This window comes from Anolis carolinensis, chromosome 4, assembly GCF_035594765.1.
Source record: "Anolis carolinensis isolate JA03-04 chromosome 4, rAnoCar3.1.pri, whole genome shotgun sequence".
NCBI classification, from domain to species: domain Eukaryota; kingdom Metazoa; phylum Chordata; class Lepidosauria; order Squamata; family Dactyloidae; genus Anolis; species Anolis carolinensis.
This window is the reverse complement of record NC_085844.1, coordinates 40,502,148-40,526,496: the sequence shown is the minus strand read 5'-3', so window position 1 is coordinate 40,526,496 and position 24,349 is coordinate 40,502,148. Positions and strand designations below refer to the sequence as shown.

The following is a 24,349-nucleotide window of genomic DNA, read 5'->3' as shown; positions in this document are numbered from 1 at the left end:
CACACACACACACACACACACGGCAGAAGAACAAGCCTACAAACACTCACATGTACTTGTATATGAATTATGGTATTAGCTGTGCAAAGGCGGTCATTAAGATGTATTCTTTATAAATTACAGTTGCATATCAATTTCTTCCAAGGAGATGAAAGCAACTTACATATTTTCCTTCTCCTTTCCAACCCTGCCTTCATTACAATTCCTGTAAGAGAAGTCAAGCCCAAGGATACCCAAGCAAGTTTACAAGATAATATATCTTATAAGATTTAGTCTGACACTCTAATTACTTCACTTCACAAGCTCAGTACAATGTTAAAAATATAACGTGTGCACAATAGCATACAAGCAATAATTACAGTAAGCCAATGTCCTTGATATATATGCATTAAATATGGTATCTTGATGATTGTGAAAACATACCCACACTGATCTTGGATTCCTTCCATTTGACTGTGTACCAAGGTGGATTTTTCCAGCTTTAGCTGATAATGCTAGTTACACCCACTTCTAGAAGACAGAGGGCAAGCTAATTTTCATTTATCCTTTGGTGACTTCTATAAGTAACAATTGTAAGAAAAATAATCTGTGCTTGTTCACTTGTGAGGTAGGTTACACTAATAGTGAAATACAGAAGGTCATATTCTCAACTTGATGCATGTTTAAAACTAAAATTTTCAAGCTCAAATTTCTGGCCACCATATCTAATATAAACAGATATGATATATCTCAAGGAATGTTAGAAATCAAACACAGGAGAAAGGTGTTTAATATGTCACAAATCAATTTTATTAATTTAAGCACAAAATGAATGGAGGAAAATATCTGTACACAATTGTGGACACAACACACTTTTTTGTACAATAAGGCCCAGACAAAACCTTTTTTTAGTCAGCATGTTGACTATAAAAATTGAAATAAAGGAAAAAATGTCCATCTCTATTTTGCTTAAAGCAAAAAAGGAAACAAAAGACTAATTACAGCCCCTGTCATTAAAATAGTTATGTATGTGCTTAACTTTACATACTATGAGTAGACCATGAATTGGATTGCTCTTGGTATATAAAGTTATTGACCATGGGGTGCCATATTATTATCAAACAGTTTGAAAAAAATCCATAAAATAATTATACACTGTAGCAGCAATATGCATCCTCCATGAAAGGAAGAGTTACCTCACAGCTACTGTTGTTGTTTTTCTAGCAGCTGGCTTAAACATTGGTTTATTTCATAAAACAAAAATCCAGAGGTTGGAAAAAGAACTAGAAGAACCAAGATATAGAATAGATACTTCACTGGCCTGGCATGAAAGTTCAGGCTAAGAATTTAGACCCATGGATGAAATACAGACTTAAAAGGGAGCTTCTCTTAGCCATGCTTATAACTTCTCCCAACACTCCTGGTTAAAAACGCTGATGAAATGGGGAAATGCACAGATGGTACTAATGTATACTTCAGCCACAGTTATGGCAGGAGAAAGAAAAGTATGGATAGACTAACCACGGGTAAGAAAGCACCATTTGATTATCTAAACCAGCTCAAAGTAAAACAGGATAAATTGTTCATGTTAATCATATTTTGCAGAAGATGAGTATGGTTCAAATGTGGTAAAAATAGTTACAAGCAATCTAAATATAATTGGCAATAATGGTTTTAGTGAGCCCATTGCCAGCAATGGACTAATAGAAAAATCTGGATTACTGATATGGGATGGTAAAAATTAATGATGTCAAAAATTAGAGGGTCATAAATAAAAGAAAATTATTTTAAAATGCCCACACATTCTTCCATAGATTGAATGTTTTACACCTGTAAACCATTTATATTTGAACTCTCATCCTAAATATAGAAGTAATGGGAAAATGGTCTGCTTTGCCAGTCACTGTAAACCACCACTCATCATCATGTTCTGCTTTTTTACTATGTTGTCAGAGCCATATTGGTTTGCTTTAGAGGCGCTCATCATAAAACACTAACTCTCATTCTACTCTATTCTTTGGCAGACTTCAGTGTGAATGTTAGAAAACGTTTTAGACATAAATTGAGCCCTTTTTTTGAGGGGAGGGAGCAAGAGAGCAACAAGTTCCAAATGATTCATACTTAATATATATTACCTGAATTCTAGAAAGAGTTATTCTCTTTCTACTCTAAAATTAAGTGGACACTTTTATTCGAACTTTGGTTTTCTTTAATTAAGTCAACATACTTAATTTTTTTCCTTCCTTCCAAACTCAAGATTTATTAATAAAGAAAATAAGTTGGATTGAGTTTTCTTCCTCTATGTGGTCAGAACTGGTCAGAACTTCCCACTGGTGGAAATAGAAGGGAGATTTCTCCACTTTCTCTATAGTCCTTCTCCACTGTTATGGAGGGCCACTTTTCCAATGCCATCTCCCATCCCAGCAGTAGGGTTCTTTCATTGGGTCTAAAAAGCCTTTCATGAATGGAGAGAGTCCTTTCACCAAAAAGAAGACAATTCTGCATCCAATCTAATGAAAAGAAAGAGCAGAGTACTGCTCTTAGTTTTCAGGCGTGTTCTGATACATTCTTTGTATCAGCAGAAAATACGCACGTATATTTAGATTTCTGTTTTTCTTAGAAAATTAATTAAAACACTGAAAGATCAACCAGCCCTTCATTTGCATGTACTTCTCCAAGATAACTTGCCATTTAAACATGTAAACCACTATCAGTTGATGTGAGTGAAATATATTTTGCACTTAGACCTATTGACTCAAGTACAAAATGTAAACCAGAAGCCAACCCATGATGAGCAAGATTGCAAGAATGGGAGATATAACTAGTATTTTGGTATAACACATTTGCCAAGGAAAAAAAGTTATAGAAAGAAAAAAGAAATAAAAGAGCGATACCTTATTGACACTTGACATCCATGCTTTTGGTCTTGACAAATTGATCTAAAAATTTCCATTATCTACATATTTATACACAATACTTTCATAAGGCACAGCACAATAGTTCGTGCACACACTGCCTCATACTTCACCAAAAAGCCATTACTACCTTTCAATAGTATTTGCCTAAACAATATGTAAAACATCATCCATTCATTACAAATTTACACAAAAACATTCTTTCTGTACACGATTGTCTCAGTGATGTACCTATTCGCTTAAATTAGACATACTTTAAACTACTTTGCATTGTGCTAAAATCAAATAATTTTGTTATCAGAAGGCAAAAGACACATCGTAGCCATCCATTTATCATACATTATCCACATTTAGATGATGATGATGTCAAAACAGAGTCTGTTCATAAATAAGTAAAGATTTACAGAGTACCCTGGGTCAGAGAATTAAAAAAAGTAAACCTTTTTATGAAATGTATCCATGGGATTCTTTTTTTTAAAAAAAAAAAAAGCTCAGTCTTTGTTGTGCAATCAAGTTTGTTGTACTTCCGAAGTTGCATGTGCACCACACTGAAGATCCTAGAAACCATAAAGCATGTCCGAGTCCCTTCACAGGTATGAACCTTTCAATGTAGCAAATGCGGAAAGGGCACATTGTTAAAACATTCTCACCATGGCTTGTTTTCTTCGGATTCACAGTACTAGAATCAACAGCTGTTTCTGAAGAAAGCGACATGCTCCTCCATTTACTTGAAGGGCAAAGGTTAAGACCAGTTGCAGCTGTACATCAACATGATGAAATCACAAAAGTTCTGTAGCCCAGTGCTAACACAAAACACAGGCACACTGTCCATGGGCAAGAGGGACGTTGTGGGGTTACAAAGTGCTATTATAAGTACTCCAGTTCCAAGGCATGATGAAGGGCCATTAGGTCAGAGTGGCTTGTAATCCTCCAGAACGGCATGGCATGCTGTGAATGACACAAACACAACATAAAGAGAAAAAGCAAATATATTGTTTTATAGGAGTCTTGCAATATCTCTAGCCATCCCATTCCAGAAAGCAGGTGGCCGAGAATACACCGACATAAATGTATCAACTAAATACAAAAGGTCAATGTTGACAGAGATATAATATATTAAAACTGATTTTCCACACTGAGTGTAAAATCACAGATATTCTTCTATTTTGGCTGATTGTGTAGGGAGCTTTTGCAGCAATTACTACAAACAACTTCAAATGGTAGTTATGTGACATTATTCAATATTTTTTTAAAAATGGGATAATAAAATGCTATCCCGGGGACCACTGTCTGGCTACTGTGATGGACTGGATGAGGGCTAACAAATTGAAGCTTAATCCAGACAAGACAGAGGTCTTCCTGGCCAATTGTGAGGTCGATTGAGGTATAGGGTAGAACCTATGCTAGAAGGGGTTACACCCCCTGAGTACACAGGTCCGCAGTCTGGGGGTCCTCTTGGATTCAGTGCTGATGCTTGACACCCAGATGTCAGCAGTTAAAACTTGTGCGCCAGCTGCAACCATACTCTGAGAAGCCTAACTTGGCCATAATGGTCCACGATTTAGTTACATCCAAACTAGATTATTGCAATTCACTCTACATGGAGTTGCCTTTGAAGATGGCCCGGAAATTGCAACTGGTACAAAGGTTGGCAGCCAGGTTGCTAACTGGAGAGAATTATAAGGAACAGATGACGTCCCTATTAAAACAGTTCCACTGGTTGCCGATAAATTTCCAGTCCCAATTTAAAGTGCAGGTTATTATCTACAAAGCTCTAAACGGTTCAGGTCCTGCCTACCTTCACCACCGCATTTTCCTTTATGAACCAGCGTGGACCCCAAGATCTGTCGGGGAGGCCCTTCTCTCACTCCCGCCACTGTCAAAAGTATGGTTGGTGGGGACAAGTGAGAGGGCCTTCTCAGTGGTGACCCCCTGGCCCTGGGACTCCCTTTCCAGGGAGATTAGGCTAGCACCCACTCTGCCCACCTTCCACAGAGACCTCAACACCTGGATGTTCCAGTGTGTGTTTGATAATGGTTATGCCTTTCTCTATGAATGCCCATCCCAAATTGGCCATTACAATGAACTCAGCGCTTTATTCCTGCCCCAGCACTTTTTGCACATGCCCATGCCCAGCTCTCTCCAATTTCTGGTCTTGCCTGCCTAACTCCTGGTTTGGGTTATTGATGTTCGTTTTGATTTATTTTACTCGTTGTTTTTATATTCTGCTGTTTGTAATTGTTTAATCAGATTGTTATATGTGTATTATATTTTTAAATGTGTTTTTAGTTCGTAAACTTTGTTGTACTGGGCTTGGCCCCACTTGTAAATCGCCCCAAGTCCCTTCAGGGAGATGGTGGCAGGATATCAAAATAAAATTATTAGTATTATTATTAACTCCAACACTGGGATCAGGGCCCTCATGTGGTTGAAAGATATGAGATTTAATACAAGACATTGGCCCAAAGTGTTCACCTCCAAATGGATAGAATCTTTCTATCCTCTTTGTCTTTTGACAATACATAGGGAAAATAATTTCTATATGCATTTCCCTATAGTAGTGTAAAGTAAAGTAAAATCATTCATATTGCGCCAAATTGCTATGTGTGTGTGTGTAAAGAAATCCTTGCAAAGATGTTTGCAGGAGATCTCTGCAAAAGAGCTCAGCTTTGCAGAGAGATAAGCCATGCCTAAAGCAACAATGTATCTGTTTGCTGGCAGATGGCTGGTTTTGTCAGTTGGAATTTGAGCTTGCTGGGAGTGCACAGAAATTGAGAGGCTCTCTATATAGCTACGGTCAAGTAGCTGATTAAATATGCTATGCTGTATATATTTTGAATGCTGATTGATTAGTTATTGATCCTATGCAACTACAAGGACATTGTACGATTGCTGAACTGTTTATTTGACTTCAACTCAACAAGTAAAGTTTCCTTTTGTTCTTTCAATTCCTCTGCCTGGTCTGAGTCTTTTGCACATGGTGTTCACTGGACGCTGCTGATTCCACTGTACACTCACCTGGTAACAATTCATACCAGCAGTGCAATCCTAAACTAAGAATCCCTGCTAAGTTCCCTGGAGCTTGCTCCCAGAATAAGAATATGTATAGAATTGGGAGTTGGTAGTGACCCTGTGGGCAGGCATCACAGATTTATAATTAATAATAATAATAATAATAATAATAATAATAATAATAATAATTGAAGTCCTCAGGAATATACACTGTGTAGTTTAAATCAAGGAAGCTTATGGTGACTGGGCACATTCATGGACTGCAAAAGGCCTATTTTAGTATATGTTTCTGCATTTGATCTATTAACATTAATAATTAAGATGGGGCAATTCATAATTTCTCTACTCCATAGTTTAAAAATCTCTTTAAAATCTCAGTGAAGAAATAATTTTGAGTAGTATTTTTCTCAGAAAGCAAACAGGACAATTTATTTAAAAGAAAGGAAAAGTTTCCAACTTTGCATAAAATACAGAAAGACACAGTTATACACAAATTATCTAACATTTGGGCTCAAACAGTATATTGTTCACTGTCAAAACATTTTTATAAATTTTGTTTGCAGATTAAATCATTCATTAAAGCAAATATTCAAAATATATCACTGTGTTGCCCAGACCATATTCAAGATAATCGTCTCCCAGTGGTTCATATTAAAATGGCATTATTCAAGTTGACCTATAACAGTGTTCCCATATGGAAAATTTTACAGCTGAATGTTTAATTTTCATTCTACTAGCTAAATAAAGAGAAAATCTGAACCTAAACCATAAGCATGTTTGTAAGACACCTGTATAAACCAAAGACTGACCAACAGGAAAAAAATACAGATTATATCATCATAAAGAATGAAAACGTGATTTAAAAACTTACTATCCTTAAGTCATTAGGCAGACTTTTCAAAGTCAGCAAAATATCTTTCATATGGATCAGGTTGAGAACCTAAAGAGCTCCAGATGTTACTGGCCTGCAACCTCCATCATCCCTGACTCCTAAAGTTTCTTGCTGGGAGTTAGAGCCAGACAACATCTAGATGGCTATGTATTCTTCACCCCAATATATTCCCAAAGATAAAAAATATATACATAGAAAACAATGTTCTAAGCCTATTAATCATTCCAGTCTCTCTTGTTTAGCATCAGAATTTGGGCCCCCTTATGGCAGCCATTATCACACTTGCCAAAAAAGAAGAAGAAACCACATGATTAGGTCAAGGCTTCAGATATCATTTCTCAGCATCCTCATCACAAGCACCTCAGAAATATTTAGTCTGGCCACTACTAGGCTGCAGTTCTTTTGTGGGGAAGGGGGCATAAACAGCTGTAACTATGATGACAGGCTACAATGCAGAATCTTGGTCAATAGTTAATTAAAGTATAGATCATTACAGCCAGATGCATCTTCTTCAGAAGCAAAGAGAAAAACAAGAGGCTTGTTTGCTTCCCAAGTCTATGGTCACTTGCCATCAGTAAGCTTTGAGCAGCTTGTAAGGAAGGTCTGAAGACAACTGACTTTTTAATGTTTACTTTGGTTTGTTCCCACTATCTGCTTATGAGAAGTTTAGTACCTTTTGGGGCAGAGGTCCCATTTAGGCTTATAGTGAACAAGGTGTGAATTTAGCAGTCTATAAAATATTACTTTGGATCTAGCTATGTATTGCATATAACAAAGATTAACAGAACCGCTGGTACCTATCAAGAAAAAATAGTTTATAGCTGAAGTGATTTTCAGCAGGCAAAAGCAATGGTGGTGGTTTGTGTGATTGACTAACTTTCTATCTGCCACTTCTTATGAAAAGCAATGCCTTTGATGCTTTCAAGCCCTTAGTGCAGTCATTTCAAGTTCGTCAGTACATAGCCCATATACGCAATGGGATATTAAATGTATAAAAGGGAAGTAATAGTTCATGCTATGGTCAGACCTCATCTGGAATATTGTGTCCAGATGTGGCCATCATTGCTTAAGGAGGATATTGACTAACTGGAACATGCTCAGAGAAAGGCAACAAAAATGTCCCCAAAATGGGAAATCAAGCTCTATGAGAATGGCTTAATAATCTGGGTTAAACATGATTATAATGTTTAAAAATCTGAAGCGATGTCATGTAGAAAATGGAGCAAGTTTATTTTGTGTTTCGCCAGAGACAAGGCCATTTAACAAATGGATTCAAATTACAATAAAAGTTTCGTCAAAACTTTAGGAAGAACTTCCTGGTGATAATAGAGTAATTTGACAGTGGTATCAACTATCTCAGAAAGTAATGGACTCTCCTGCTTTGGAGATTTTAGAAAAATGTTGAATGGGCATCTCTTTGGGACCTTTTACTTGTGGATTCTTGCATGGCAGGGGGATATACTAGATGGTCCTTGAGGTTCCTTTCCAACATTATGATTCAGTGAAAACAAGTTTAAAAAGTTTGTAATGCTGTATCTGTGTTCTTCATACCCTAAGCAAAAGTTCCACCAAATGTAGACTTTCCCATCAAACTGTCATTTAGCATTCTGGAATTAGATGCGTGAAGTAAGAACAGACAGTCACTATGGTAGAAATTCCAGACCATGGTTCATCCCACATAAACTCACTGATCATTAGTGGTTATTTCTATGACCATTCTTTCTTATGTTTCTATAGAGAACAGCAGCTAATCCTTTTGGCCCAATTTAATAAGTACTCACTTGCTACTTGAAATGTAAACACCCTCCAAGTTGCCCATATTTCCTGTGGCATTTACAGATTTTACATTACCACAAATTCCAACCTCAAATATCTTTAAGTCTGTTCATAAATTTTTAAAAATCGAAAGACTGTAATTTGGGAATAGCTAGGCCAATAACCAACTATTCGGGCAAACATCTGCTGCCTCTTTCTAGATGTAATTTTAATGGCCTTTAGATAAGTGAATTCCCCAGCATGACAAACTCCTTTCTTCCACTCCCATTTGTTTTTTGGGAGTCAAGCACGAAGACAGAATACTATGCATAATGACCTGGACTTTTTACCATCTCACCTGCATCAACTGTTCTGTGAACTGCTCCACATAGGTTTTCTACTTTTACTGCTTGCTTGAATATTTTAACTATCTTATAAAATGGGTTTATAGGAAATAATAGGTTATGGAAAGGTGACAATGCCACGATTTAGTCAAGACGAATGAAACATAAGAGAGTGTTGCATCCTGTGTGAATTATATTTATTTTAATCAACCAAAGGGGAAGCTTTTCATTGTAAAATAATTCTACTAAAATATATGCAAATTCCTTTTCTTACAAATTCAGTTACAAGTAAGAGCCCATAAAATACAGCCCTTTCTGTGTTTTGCAATATGTACCAGTACCAGATATGCTGGAACATGTTTAAATTATTTTAAAAAATAGAAATACACAATCCCCCCCCCCCAGTTTTGTAATATGTACATGAAAAGCTTTAAAAGAATTGGAAAATTTATAGCACAAGGTTTCTATTATGAGATTAAGGATTGGTATCTGATTTCCAACTAGTGTCTCCTTCCAAATTTCCAGAAGAAAGTAAGAAGCAAGTAGATAGATATACCCTGTTTTCCCCAAAATAAGACAAGGCCTTATAATAATTTTTGCTCCAAAAGATGCTTTAGGGCTTGTTTTCAGGGGTAATCTTATTTTTCCAAATTGAATTTTTAAATGAACTATATCTAGGGCTTATTTTTTAAATAGGGCTTATATTTCGAGCATCTTCAGAAATGCTGAAAAATCATGATAGGTCTTATTTTTGGGGTAGGTCTTGTTTTGGGGAAAGCAGGGAATATATATTAGAATATTATAAACATAGCTACCATGACCATGATAATATGAAAGGCTACCTGAATATTTCCCAGCCCAGTCCAAATGTCACCATTATGTATCTCATCTCTATCACACATGAAACTGGTAGTTATGTAGTACAGGAACTTTTCAATACCAAAGTACTGTACTGGAATCCCATATGTTATATCTTGCCCCTCAGTTTTTCAGAGGTAAGGTTCCACGCAGTGTTCTCTGAGCTGGCATCTCCGCTGGATGGAGTTTAGAGGAAGGAAAGAAGAGACTAGAAGCATCCAGTTGAGGAACAGCTAGCAACTGAATGAGCTGTTTGGTTTCTTGATTGTCAGCTGGTGGCTATGATAGGAAGCTGGCTTGGCCACTTGAGCCATATCGCAACCAGGACTATATAAAATTAGTTTGCACAACATGTAAATGCAGCTTACCCTCAAAGTCATTTTAAAAATGTATCTTTGGGATCTGGCTGTTCCAACTGTAAGCTTGGTCTGCATTAGAAACAAAAGTATGCACTTCTACAGTGTGCTGCAGATGGTGTTACAAAGAGTGCAGCCTGGGCTCCAGCTTGCCTCTCCATTCAAGTCTTTGCCAGTTTGGGTCAACAGAATAGAGAAACTGCATTTGCTGTGGTGGGCAAAAAGCCAGCACAGTTTGTTCTTTCCCCAAAAAGAACAGGGAAACTTGGAGGAAAATCTCCCTGCTGGCAGCTATGGGAGCAACAGAACCACAGGTTGTCCTTTATTATTCTGGCCTTGAGGCAAAGCCACAATTGAGACCTTTACATTGAAGGCATATAAATATAGTCACGGAGAACTTGAAAAGTAGTATTTTTGAGGTGAGGTAAGAATCTGAATGGTTGTAGATTCAGGAAGATGTTTTGCTTAGACATGAATACATATAGTTACCACATTCCTTGTTGATATAATCCCACTGAATTTACTGTTTTTTTGCCCACAGGAAAAAAAATCTGGCTCTTCTGGATTAGAAGTCCTACCGGCAACATTAAGGAAATTCTTTCAGAGGACCTTCAGTATTATCTGATCTTTTCAGAAATGTAGAAGCTTTCATGTGTTTTGTGAAAGGCCATTCCAGAAACTGCTTAACTAGAACTAAATACTAATACAAGTGGCAAATGATTTCTTTGGCAAAGGAGCTTTCCAACATCATCACGTGGAATAGAATCAGGAACATGCATTTGATTCAGACAAAACAAGAACCAAACCTAGGAGCGTCAGACCTGTTCTGACGTTATTTGAGGCAACGGGATTTCTCTCCTAAGCAATCAGAACTAAAGCCTAGCCAGACCCAGAGAAACATTTGGACTCTAAAAAGATCGGGGAACAACTCTTGTCTAAATACAGCATCTTTTGCATTTTTCCCCATAAACATTTCAAGAGAGGGAAAAGTGAAAGCAAATGTATACATTTTAGTAATAACCTCATAAAACTCACAATTCTAGCTTCCTTTTTTCAACGGGGAGATCAGAAGAGACAAGAGAGAGAAATCCAAACCCGCATGTAAAAATAGCATTGCTTTGTAGGTCTATAGACATTTCATGACAGTCAAGCATGATGCAAAGAATGAGATGTACAAGAATGCCCCAATGAAGTAGTCATATTCTTCCAATGCCACCATGTTGCATTTGTAAAAAGTCAATGATTTTCAAACATAACTAATTTCCTGACAAATGCAACTGCATTTTGCAACTTTTTTGAATGGCAATACTTCTCCTGTATCAAAGAAAACATTCTAGGACTATCTTCCATCTAAACTACTGCCACAGACTTTCTGAAAACACCAGCTTTGTCATCACAAAGAAAGCAGGATAATATCTTCCAAATCTTTCACAAAAAGGGCCTTCAGGCCATCTAGACATCTGCTTGATGTAAAACTATATAGAGTTAGAATTATTAAAAGTTCCATCAGCCTGAACCATCATAATTAATGATGATGCTGGAACACGCAGTCAGAAAACATCTGAATGCAGGAGCGGCCAATGAAATTGACAATGCCAAAATTACCATTCAACCAACAATAACTGGGAGGAGCAACATTAAAACTCAGAATGGGTATGCTATTTCTCATCCCTCAGCTAGAGCACTTCACAATAGATGGCTTCTCAGTAGCCAACCCTCAGGGGAAATCACGAATTAAACTTATAATGAAATCCTGTACTTATATAATCAAAGTAAATTCCATGGCATTCTGTGAGCTTTAACCTCAAGTTGAAGAATCTGTGATGAAAAGTCAATGTAACTTAAAATTTTGTTCTGGAAACTGAAAATGTTGTCTTATTACCTTCTTTGCTCCTTGTTCTTCTTCTACACCATCTCCTATAACAACATACACTACTTTTCTTCCAAACCTTTGAATTATGCGTTCAAAACAGCTTTCTTTTCCTGAAAAAAAGAGCACACACAGTTTGAAGCTGTGCAATGGAAGTAAATGATCAAACCCCAATTTTGAGCCATTATATACCACTGTATTAATAACTATTAATAAAGCTATAAATATTTCACAATGTGATATCATTATATCAAAGACAATCACTGAAAATAAAATCAGGATCTTGGACAGTCTACAAATACTCCTTTTTGTCTTTCTTGATTAGGTTTTCACTATTCTGGTATTCCAAGCTGAAGAATACTGTTATTTCCTGAGGATATGCCTTGGTAAGTTTACCATTATTTATCCCTACTTTTATTATCCGGGAAAGTTGAGGTGGTATTTCTGAACTTGCATATTTATAGCCCTATCATTGTTTCGTGGTAATACAGCTTGGCTTGGAAGTGAAAAGAAACCATCAACTCTCTATTTCTATCATAGTAGTAGAGACTCATAAAAATGCATATCTAAGTGAAACTAAATAACAACAAATACACCCATATATACATAATTTATAACCTGAAGGAAAAAATATATATTTTAAAGCAAAAATGAGCACTTATGAAGGTCTGTTGCAAATTTTGCCCACTTTTGTGCTTTTGCATACTGTATCCCATCTGACTCCCTATGAGCCTGGAAATCCCCAATGGGTAGCTGCACACTCATGAGCCTCTCAGGTTCGATCTGTTCTTTAATTACAATTTCTTCATCATGGGAATCCCCCCTCTGGGCAAGTCACATAAAGTGGTCATCTTCAATATATATGGCCAATTTTTGGAGGGGTTATGTGAAGTCAGTGCAGGTGTGTGGGACCATGGTGGTTGCCTATAGCTCAAATTTATTTTAAATAGAAACAGCACTTTTAAATTAAAAAAAAAACACCAAAATAGGAAAGAATAAAGATGGAAAGTTTCATTTTTTAAAAAATAAGGGATTCAACAAGCCATGGCTGATAACAAATGAGAGACTCCCTCCTGGGCACACACAAGACTGGGCGACTTGGAAGGCGCTGAACAGACTGTGCTTTGGCACCACAAGATGCAGAGCCAACCTTAAGAAATGGGGTTACAAAGTGGAGTCCATGACATGTGAATGTGAAGAGGAGCAAACCACAGACCACCTACTACAATGTAGCCTGAGCCCTGCCACATGCACAATGGAGGGCTTTCTTATAGCAACACCAGAGGCACTCCAAGTGGCCAGCTACTGGTCAAAGGACATATAGTATAATGCCAAGTTTTTAATTTTGTTTGTGTTTTCAAATACATTACAACTGTGCCCTTGGTTCGCTTCTGACATGATAAATAAACAAAATAAATTAACAAAGCAGTTTCTAGTGTATCATATGTAGTCCGTATTCAAAGAAAGAAAGAAAGAAAAAACAACAATCTCAATGGATTCATACAAGCTCTTGGACACACCTAAAGTAGATCTTTGGATCCTGGCCTATATATAAATATATCTCAGAGGAAGCAGCTCTAGAGTCTCCCTTTAACTTGGAGAACTTTAATGGATACTGTAAAATTAAAAGAACAAAAAACAAATAGAACACTGTTATACATAAGGTTCTTATACACCCAAGCCATCAGTGGGAAGAAATGGGAAGCAAAAAGCAGCAAGTGACAGATGTAGTAATGGGCCAGACTAGAGGAAACAATCTTCTAAATTAACTTTAATGCTTCCTGTTATTAAAATTTAGCTGAAGATTTACAGACACAGGAAATTCTGCAGGTTGCACTATTTTGAAGTGTATGAAAACACAGAATAATTAGAAATTATATTTCAGTATTGGAAAAAAGAGAGTAATAGCTAAATGTTTGTACTATCTTATTTAGAATTATAATTTCAATTAATAAGCTCTGCTCATTGTTAGAGTAACTCACCTATTTTAGTTGCACTGTAAATATTTTCGATTGGAAATGCTACACCTAAGCCATATAGCAAGACTTTTGCAAGAGCTGGAATAAGCTGAGTAGTCGTCACTAGAATATTCACACAGTTTGTCCTAGAAGAAAGTAAAAATATTCTTAATAAAAGCATACTAATATAATCCTAGCATAGCTAATGGTGAGGACTGCTTTGAGCTGTAGCGTAATAATATCTGGAGAACCCAAATGCAATCTCTGCTCGAGGTCAAAAAGGTAACTGTTAAAGGGATGCTTTAGGACAAGAACAATAAACAAGGATAGAAATCTACTGGCCCATTCTTATTTAAATGCCATATTTCAGGGCTATAATTTGAAATTACATAGCAATCTACAGCAGCATGTGTAGATTGCTATGTAAAAAAATGAAATGTGAAAAGTAAAAACTAAAAATGTGGGTTAGAGGAAAGAATACACATTAGACATGGAGATGTAGAGTCATATTTTTAAAATGCACTCATTTTATTAATGCATATTGCTTTGGATTATTATTTTGCTTTATCTTGAATCCACTTACCTAGAGTGAATGAGTGTTAGTGCTTTCAGTGCAAGTGTTAACCAAGAATCTGTAAGGGCTTCAATTTCTGCTCTAAGCTGCAACCAAGCTTCTCTCTTTGCTGGACCCAGAAGACCTGCAAAGAAAAAAGTTCAAGCACTGTAGTATTTGCATTTCAGCTAAGATCACTTACCACATCTTACAGTTCTATAGTGTCCACAGTTCTAAGTAGCTGAGTAAACAAAGCCACGTTGAAAAGGTTGAGAAAGCAGTGAGACAATTATTATATAGGAGGGAGCATGACGGGTACTTGCCTCCAACGTTATTTTTGTAGGTGTTGTAGATTTCTTTTACTCGTCTGTATCGGAAGGCCAGTTTTCTCATCCAATCCACTCCTCCGCGCACACCCGTTGCTAAGCATAAATTAGCACTGGTAGCTGCTGCAGGGAAGCCATCTGTTCCAAAGTTATAGGTGCTGATTTTAGTTGCAAGAAATAAAACAAATATCATGAGATTTTTTCCCAGAGAAACTATAACTGAATATTTTACTCAGAATTCAGTTCCATTGTAAAAAGGAAGTGAAAGAAAAATTGTACTAGAATCATTATTATTATTTCGCAGTCTCTGTTGTGACTTGAATCAGTTTTGACTTACCTTAAGTCCTGGCCATTGTCATCTGATGAAACATCATCAATATGAACTTGGTCACACTCCTATAATAAAAGGAAAGTGCCACTATATTTACTTTTATTTTATAATTGTAGATTAATATCTATTGCCATTGGATGATTAAAAAGATTAGTAAAACAATAGATACATTTATTTCTATAACAGAAGACATGCACACTGTTTGATGCTGCACTTAGGTGGAAATAATAAAGATATAGTTGTTTATAAAAGATAGCAGTTAAAATAATTATCCTGCAAGTCCCATAAAGCTTCCAGCTACTTAAAGTTGTTTCAAGCAATGCTGCATATGCATAACTAAAACCAGACATTTTTGTAAATGTAACATATTAGAAAAATTAAACTAGATGCTAACCACCAATGAAATTATGACCTCTGATTGCTGTTGAGCCACACACCAACACAGCCTGAGGCCAATGTTTCAGAAGAACGCAGACAGAAATAAAATTAAGCACTGTAAAAAAAATCTGTCTTTTTCTTCATTCACTTGAGAGTTCAGATTTCTTTCTCTCTTGCCTCACCACGTCTTATGGTTTAAACCATTAAAACAGCAAGTCCAAAATGCAGTTTTAAACATTTACCAAAAAATATCTACAAAATAACCCTTTTTCTCTCTTGAAATCATTACACACAGCATTAAGCATGCACATTTGTTAAGGGGGTTTATCTGCCCAAAAATTGCTAAATGAAAACATGCCATTTGTTTTAACATTGAGTTGTGGAACATCAATTACTATTTGCATCTGACATTTGGCGAGCAAATAAAATGCCTTTCAGGATGGCAGTTTAATTTGCATTTGAGTTATGTATCTCAGTTATTTAGAAACAACCTTCTTTTTGCTCTTAATATGAATCTCAACAGCAAAGATTATCCATTTTAGAAAGCATTAAATACATTGGAGTCACATATTTCTGTGACTGATTCCCTCTGAACAAATTTCTTGCTCTCTCTATGGACTTGTGATGGAAGGAGGGGAGATAGAAGTGGAAAGAAACTCAAAACAGCTGTTCCTTAACAGAATTAAAATCATGACCCTTAACCTCTGTTCTAAAACATCTATTTTCCAGCCAACTCTCTCCCAGCAAGAAGTGAGCTCCAAGGAGGAAAAGACTTTGACCTCATAACCTTCTTCTCCTCTCTTGAGGTCAACAACCTTAGATAAGAAAAAAAGGAAAAAGTCTATGTGGCCTCACATGATGACTTGGAACATAAGTCTTTTGAACACAGATTGCCTTTTGAAAATATAGTGCAGAAGAGCACAACACAACAAAGTGCTATGGATGGAACAAGTTAGAAGGATGTCTGAAAGAGAAAATATTATCCAGTGCAAGTTTGCTCAACATGTAGTACCTTAACAGAATTAAGATCAAGCCTCATCTTAAATATATATATATATTGAAAAGCAATTGTTTTTCATTTGTCAGCCATTTGTACAACTCTTTTCTTTATAATCAAAGAAATTTGAAATCAGAAATAAAATATATGGTAAAAACTCAAGATATCCTATGCCTGTGCCTAGTTTTAGAGCTATAGTAACACGAGCATCAAAATAATCATTCAAATGGGAATAAATTAATAATCTCATCACACTAGAGCATGAATCCACTTTAAATCTGGTTTCTGCCTCCTACAGAATTCTAGGGTTAGTAGTTTGGTGAGGCCCAGGACCTGTCTGGCTGAGCTGTTTAGAGCCCCCTCCCTAAAGTGGATCCAAGCTCTAGTGTGATGAAAATATAAGAGAGCACTTTCATGCCCATTACACTTTGGTTACTCAAATCATTCTTACTCTTTTTAACTTACAGCAAAACATTAATACAATTTTAGCTTTGAAGAGGCTGGAAATAATGGAGAGAGTGAAAGAGTAAGAAGTTGCAAAACTAGACTGATTCCTATCCCACCTGAATTAGCAGAACCAACAGAATGTAATTCTCAGCATTATTCTATGAAAAGGCCAGGGAACTGTAGAACAGAAAAAAGTAATGGGTTGAATCCAAAGGTGTCACTGCTCTGAATGGAAGGGATGTGAATTGTGACAAGCTTCCTTGAATAGAAGTCCCCTCTCCCTCTTGGTAATTTCCAACACTTTTCTGAGCAGTTCCACAATACTCCAGGGAAGGGTTTCAGGAGTAGAAAAGGATACAATGTGAAAGATGAATCACAAAAGTAGGTGCACTGGTTTGCAGATACATCTGATGAAATGGGCTAGGGTCTATGAAAACCTATGCTATAACTTTTCTTTTTCTTAGGGTGCATCTGCAGTGAGAAATTAACAGTTTGGCACCACTTTGATTGCCATGGCTCAATGTGACACAATTGTGGGAGCTGTAGTTTAATAAGGGCTTTGGCCAATTTAGAACTCTAAAGACTATAGCATTGACCCATGGTAGTTAAAGTGTTATCAAACTGCATTAATTCTGCAAAGCAGATGCACCCTCAGTGTCAAAGATGTATAGAATTCCTTGGGATCAATTTACAGATTGCAGCTATGGGCAAAACAAGGATGGCTGCCACCTTCCAAATGTCCAGTGCTGTTTCTGTTTCCCATTAGCCCATGTAATTTTACTTGTTCTAATATAGAGCAAAAAGGTGAGCCAATTACAGTTGGGTGACAAGAGGCATGACTTAGGAACAAGTGAGCACTTCATTGACACCCTCTTCATGGCCCTATGAGCTGCTTCTTGCACCACACAAAAGTTTAGTCAGCTTCTACACTGCCATATAAAATCCAGGTTATCTGCTTTGAAGTATAGCCTCATTTTTTAAAAATTTACTGATTGTACACTTACCACTCTAACATGACATTGGAATCCTTTAATTCACATATGACTACAATCTGAGTAAAGGCAGCCACAATGAACCTCTTTTCATGAGGATTGTAAGATATATTGATGGCTTGATAATGACCACCTATGGAGTTTGTGACTAGGACTGTGTTTTAGGTCCTGTTCTAATATTACGGCTTCTGAACTATTACAAGGTCTCATATAAAGATAAATGGAATCTCTGAAGTGTGGCTAAGAACAGTGGCCATCTAGGCAATAAAACATCCCAACATTTTCTACCTTTTGACAGTGAGATTTTCCTCAGATAGCATTTCAGGTGTTGAGTGAGAAAAAGACAAGCAGGATGGATTAGAAAAGCACTGTTGGGGCAAGAGAGAGATCTTGATGTCAGGGGAAGGAACAGTGGGGGAAACAATTCAAAACAGAAACATATGTGAACAAAACAAAATGATGGAAAGAAGGAAGATTACAAAGTAAAAGAAAGGCGGGAAAGAAATACCACAAATTGGGGAGATAAAGAAGCAAAAAGAAAACAGTTCAGCAGGTTCTGGTTTAATAGCAACAACAAAGGGATAAAATATATATACATAAATACTTCATGCTGGCAAAGAAACTAATTGTCTAACTCCTGAGACAAATGCAAAAAAATAAATCATTAAACAGCAACTTCAGCTGACAGATCCAATTAGCTCCTAATTCTTAACGAATCTATTGTGCCTTTTCTGTAAACATCCTGTGTTTATTTTCTGTCTTTTGAGGACCTTTGTGCTTTGGAGGAGGTTTTAGAAGCATTGTTCAGAATCTAGGTTAGGCATAATTTACACAGGTTTACAAGCTTTAACGATTTGAATACTGTTATTTGCTGAACTGAGATAATTAGGGCTTGATTTAAAAGAACCTCAATTAAGTGTTATCTTAGTGCTATCACTACACTTTTGAAAGTATCTGACACTCACAATTTCAAAAGCTCAGAGGATTCTGAAGCATTTAAAATAATGAGCACTTCAAACTACACAAGCAAATACAAAATACCTCCACTGGATGATAAAAATGTGTTTTTTATACATAACATGAATATGATCTATGACAAGAATATAGATGCTTTATCTAATTTATAATGGTAAAAAGATATATAATTTTAATAATTAAATGAATATTTCAGTCATTTCTTATTCAGTCTTCTAAATGCATTGATCTATATATTTTGAAGAAAATTGAAATATTTTCAAGAAAAAACAGCCATGATTTTTTTGCATGTATAATGCACATTTCAAAACCATGCAAAAGTCCAATTCTGCAAAGTTACTGTATGAGTGTGTTCCAGAAAGGGGTATTTCAGAAAAGACTTGATGCTGAATTACTCTGTCTCATTAAGGCAACCCTCATGTATTTGAGTTCAGCACCATATTTGTGCCATATTATTACCATCCTTGCAGTTTCCTAGAAAATGGTGCACACTTTGCTCTAGCCCATGTGCAAAATATTTTCATTAAGTATGGAAAGATCCCTACAGCATTATAAAACTACCTCTTTGCATGTTTCAAAACTTCAAATTAAGAAATACTATCATATTCAATACTGGGTTTTATCTTTGCTTTTGACAATGTTTCTTAATACCTAAATGTTTATGTTCCTATTCCGGCGTTTGGTCATTTTTTTGGTGCTGGTCATCGACCATAAATATATATATAATTTGGGAGCACATAAAGTCTGGAGAAAGGATGTATGAAAAATGTCTAAACCAGCCTTCCCTCATAAACCCATCTTAACATTATTTCTACTTCAAATTATGGAGCTAAGATCCAAAACATCTAGAGGACAAAGTTAGAGAACAATGATCTATACTGAACATTTAAATTTCATGTAGCTACAGCAGCTTGGATAGGAGTTAAGGAAAGAACAACATAAAGATGCTTTAGTGCTCATTATACCTCAGAAAAGGAGCCGGAACTACTGACCTCATTGGTCAGGCTAATTTCGGTGGCATATGCCGGTCCTTCTCCATTTGCATCACGGAGCCCATTGACTCTCATCCCACAACGTAGACCCACTTCTGGCATGGCTCAGTTGCTTAAATGGAGAGGAACTCACATATGCTGCTGTTGCAGCAACATAGGAGGCTTCCCGTGTTACACTAACAACAATGGGGGAAGCTGGGCAGCAGGCGCTTCGCACCATAGGATGGGGTTAAGGGTAAGTTGGGCAATATGGGGCGTGAAGTGACAGGTGACCCAGGCTGCCACTGGGCACCACTGGATTTGCCACAATTCATGGTGATTCCAGTGGTCTATATGATAAGGTCGCAGAACAAAGAGTCTTGCAACAGAGATTATATCTAAAATGTGTCACTACTGAAATTTGGTAGCGAGAAAAAGAAATGATGCAGTTTGCCATCAAAATCCAGCAGAATTTTGCCACTACTACAGTATTGCCATCAAGTGAGTTGCTTTAATTCTCTTCTCCCACATTGTCTACTGAAGAGAAATGATAGAAATCCCCACCACACAGGGCCGGTCCGAGATAATTTTAAATATTAAGCGGGGGGCAAAAATTGTGCCCGCCAGTGCTGCGGGAGGCATGGCTATGTGTCGCGGGAGGCGGGGCATGGCCAGACCTGGCCCTGCCTCCTGTGCCCTGGCCCTGCCTCCCGCACTGCTCGCCCTGACCCCACCTCTTGCACAGCGTGGGAGGCGGGGCCAGGGCGCATGAGGCGGGCACCGCCCAGATGGGGCCCCGCCTCCCGCCCCACGCACCCTGGCCCAGCTGGCCAGGAAGCAGCAGAAAAATCCCTCCAGGCCGTGGGAGCGCGGCCTGGAGGGACTTCTGCTGCAGCCTGGCTGGCTGGGCAAGGGCAGCCGGGCCAAGGCGAGCGGTGCGCGAGGTGGTGCCAACCCTGGCTCCGCCTCCCACACTGCTCGCCCTGACCCCACCTCTTGCGCAGCGTGGGAGGCGGGGCCAGGGCACGTGGGGCAGGAGGCGGGGCACCGCCCAGACGGTGCCCCGCCTCCTGCACCTTGGCCCGGCTGGCCTTGCCCAGCCGGCCAGGCTACAGCGGGAGAGCTCACTCGCCGGGGGGGGAACCTCGATGGCCCCCCCGGGGACTGTGCACCCGAAGCAGGCGCCTCAGTGGCCTCCGTGTTGGGCGGGCCCTGCCACCACATAACCAAGTTGAAGGAACAATGGAGAGTATCAAATGGCACGTCTGGCATAGACAGCTCATTGAACATTATGGAATAGGACTCCACCAAAGAGCAGAAAATTACAGAATGCCTGTTGCTTCAAAAGAACATGCTTTAGGTCTTTACTGTTTTTTCCCTTAAAGCTTCTTCAATAATTACTTACACAAGGAGATTAAAATGTTTCAGTACACATACATTAGAATAAATTAGCAAAATCAATATTAATTGATTAGGTGTCCAGTTACAATCAGAGAACCATTTTATTACTTAAGATAAAAATACATCAACAAATATATCTACTAAAGTCTAACAAAAAATTTTGGCAAATGTTAAATGCAAAGTAGCAAATGGCTCTAGTTACTGGACATAATTCCATAAAAAAATAACTGTGTGTGGGGTGATTATTTTGTTGCATGATTTTGTTTTTGGGTAATTTTCTATGCCATACGAATGTCACAAGAATATAAAATATGTTCAATGCACATCATGAAAATCAAGAAATAAAGCTGAAACATAGTACTTCTCAGCTCTTAAATTTACCTCTGCTGTATGATGTAATGGCTATGCCTCAATTTATTTATTTTGAAAAAGTAAAACCAATTCTTTCTGCAGGCTCAAGTAAACAGTGCATGGAAAGGCTCTGGATACATTTGCACATAATGAAAAGGCATAATATGTATAACTTTATATCCTTTGAGAATGATAAAACAGTGCAGACTACAGTTCCAAATCTGCTGATTATAGCTAAAATGCACTTCCATGTTTGCTTAATCTCCACAATTTACCGTGAGAAAACTAACACCATGCTTTCAACTAATTGTTTCAGTGATTTGCTTTACAAAGTAAAATGAGCTGAGGGAGGGGAAAAACCACTCCTTCAGAACTAGGTCTTTTCCTTTAGCCTTTACATCAGAGTGTCCTTTGAGATTTGCTGGACATTAGCCAACTCACAGGAAATGATCAGTAGATTCTCTGTTCTCCTCCTATCTGTCATTATGCAATTATCCCCACTGCTTCATTTTCCTTTACTGAGTGAACACTAGAGAAATTGGGTCCAAGTATGTGTGAGAACAAGCTGATAAAGCTCCAAGCACATATTTATATACATCCCCAAACATCTCATTAATAGTCTGAAATCCAAACACTTATATAAACTGCTCCAGAAAAAGTATACAGCTGAACCTCTGTATCCATGGATTCTGCATTCACAGATTCAACCATTCATGACTTGAATTATTTTTTTAATCCAAGAAGCAATAACTGATTTTGACATTTTATTTAGGTAAAAGCAAAGGTAAAGGTTTTCCCTGACATTAAGTCTAGTTGTCTCTGATTCTGGGGGTTGGTGTCCATCTCCATTTCTAAGCTGAAGAGCCAGCATTGTCCATAGACACCTCTAAGCTCATGTGGCTGTAATGACTGCATGGGGCACAACTGCTTTCCCGCCTGAGAGGTACCTATTGACCTACTCACATTTGCATGTTTTTGAACTGCTAGGTTGGCAGAAGCTGGGCTAACAGCAGGAGCTCACCCTGCTCCCCGGATTCGAACCGCCGACCTTTCGGTCAGCAAGTTCAGCAGCTCCTATGTAGGGACACCATTTTACTACGCCATTATATACAATGGCACTTGAGGACCCATGGATTTTGGTATATGCTGGGAGTCTTGGAACCAAACCCCTGTGAATACCAAATGCCTACTGTATAGTACATGCCCATTTACATACTGTCATCCTGAGTTACTTGCCCATTGACATGCTGATTTCCTGTATTGGGACTCTGACAAAACTATCAAAGAACATATGTACAGTTTTTGCATACCCATGTAGCTCAGATCTATCTTCAAGTATTAGCTAGTGTAGGTATTCCAATAAATAAATGAAGTCCTTTTGGGATAAGCTGGAATTGCTTCTACATAAAATTGTATAAATATAGCATTAATCACACTTTCACCCCTTCTGCTCTCATTTTGTCTTCTCCTTTTTTCTATTTTCTCCCTGTATAGATAGAAAATTCCTCAGGTGATGTAACAGAGAAAGCAACTAGAAATAATAATCATTATGACACAGAATACTGGCAGCTTCACTTTGGTGCTGTTGGAACTAGATGCATATCACAGAATAATATTTTTCTTCAATTAAAGCATTTTACTCTAAACCATTTTTATGGAAATGAGTATCAAAGGAAAGAAGCAAATATAAACATGACAATGTTCGTTGCATCTGCAGGATATATCCTTCTTATAGAAGATACCCAGGAACTTTTTTTGCACATATCTCAGAGATTAAAAAGTGCTGGCTTTCCTATGATCACTTTTCAGTAAAGACATGCACACTATACTGTACAGAGACATTGTACAGTATACATTGCTTCTTTGACGTTATCCTTCTTTTATAGATGTGTGCTATTCTACAGTTGTTCGTATATAACGTTTAGTTATCAGTTGCACGCAATTCATTATCACCACTACTGTTTTGATATGAGTTGAACAACAACTTGTTAATGCCTATGTGTTAAACATGAGGTGAGAAAGCATGCTTTCAAATGTCTTTCTGTAACTTCCTTTCTGATTTAGTAAGCTTCTACTTAGAAAAACCAATACACACAAAGAAACAGTGCACACATAAAGAGAAACCTGTTCTGTAGTCACCCACTTTCCAGTTCTGTATATTCACTCCCATAGTGCCATAGGCATACGGCCTAACATTACTTCTCTAGTACATCTTAAACACAGTTTTGTTCTATGATATGATCCTGGCATATCAAGATATTTCTGTTTTGCATGCTACTGATTAGTACAATTGCAATGAAAAAGATGGTAATCCTGTATACAGTGGGCTCATGATCTGTGGATTCAACCTACATGGATTCAAATGTACGCAATACTGTACATCTGAATCCACAGTTGGGAGCATAGATCCTTCACAAAGACGAAGCTGGTGAGGCTTGCTGTCGCCTCCACTGCTGACCAAAACCACTTTTAATAGGGGCTTACTAAATAAGCTTCCACACTTCCACACTTAGTCTATTCCCTAGAATCTGCTCCCAGAATTTCTGGCAGTGGAGACTCGTATAATCCAGTTTAAAGCAAATACTCTAGGATCAGATCCTGAGATATAGGGGCAGTGTGGAAGGGGCCACAGTATCCCTGAAAGTCTCACAAAGTACACGGCATACGCCCATATTTCAAATGATGTAG

General features: G+C 37.6%; 1 protein-coding gene and 1 long non-coding RNA gene across 26 annotated transcripts in view; one reads left to right on the top strand and one right to left on the bottom strand.

Moving 5' to 3' along the window:
* Nucleotides 1–766: 766 nt before the first annotated feature.
* The window catches only part of eya1 (EYA transcriptional coactivator and phosphatase 1), a 99,738-nt gene continuing 76,155 nt past the window's right edge, over nucleotides 767–24,349 (bottom strand). For all 25 annotated transcript variants that reach the window (XM_008108568.3, XM_062980260.1, XM_062980257.1 and 22 more), the window contains 6 exons: nucleotides 15,156–15,214; nucleotides 14,816–14,976; nucleotides 14,523–14,637; nucleotides 13,964–14,085; nucleotides 11,994–12,094; nucleotides 767–3,842 (listed from right to left, as the gene is read on the bottom strand). In XM_008108568.3, the coding sequence (XP_008106775.3) occupies nucleotides 3,762–3,842; nucleotides 11,994–12,094; nucleotides 13,964–14,085; nucleotides 14,523–14,637; nucleotides 14,816–14,976; nucleotides 15,156–15,214 (639 nt within the window). In that variant the 3' untranslated portion in view covers nucleotides 767–3,761. The remainder of the gene's footprint in view (nucleotides 3,843–11,993; nucleotides 12,095–13,963; nucleotides 14,086–14,522; nucleotides 14,638–14,815; nucleotides 14,977–15,155; nucleotides 15,215–24,349) is intronic.
* Nucleotides 12,090–16,686, top strand: LOC134298853 (uncharacterized). Its single transcript, XR_010005963.1, has 2 exons — nucleotides 12,090–12,367; nucleotides 16,257–16,686. It is a non-coding gene; the product is annotated as an uncharacterized LOC134298853 (long non-coding RNA).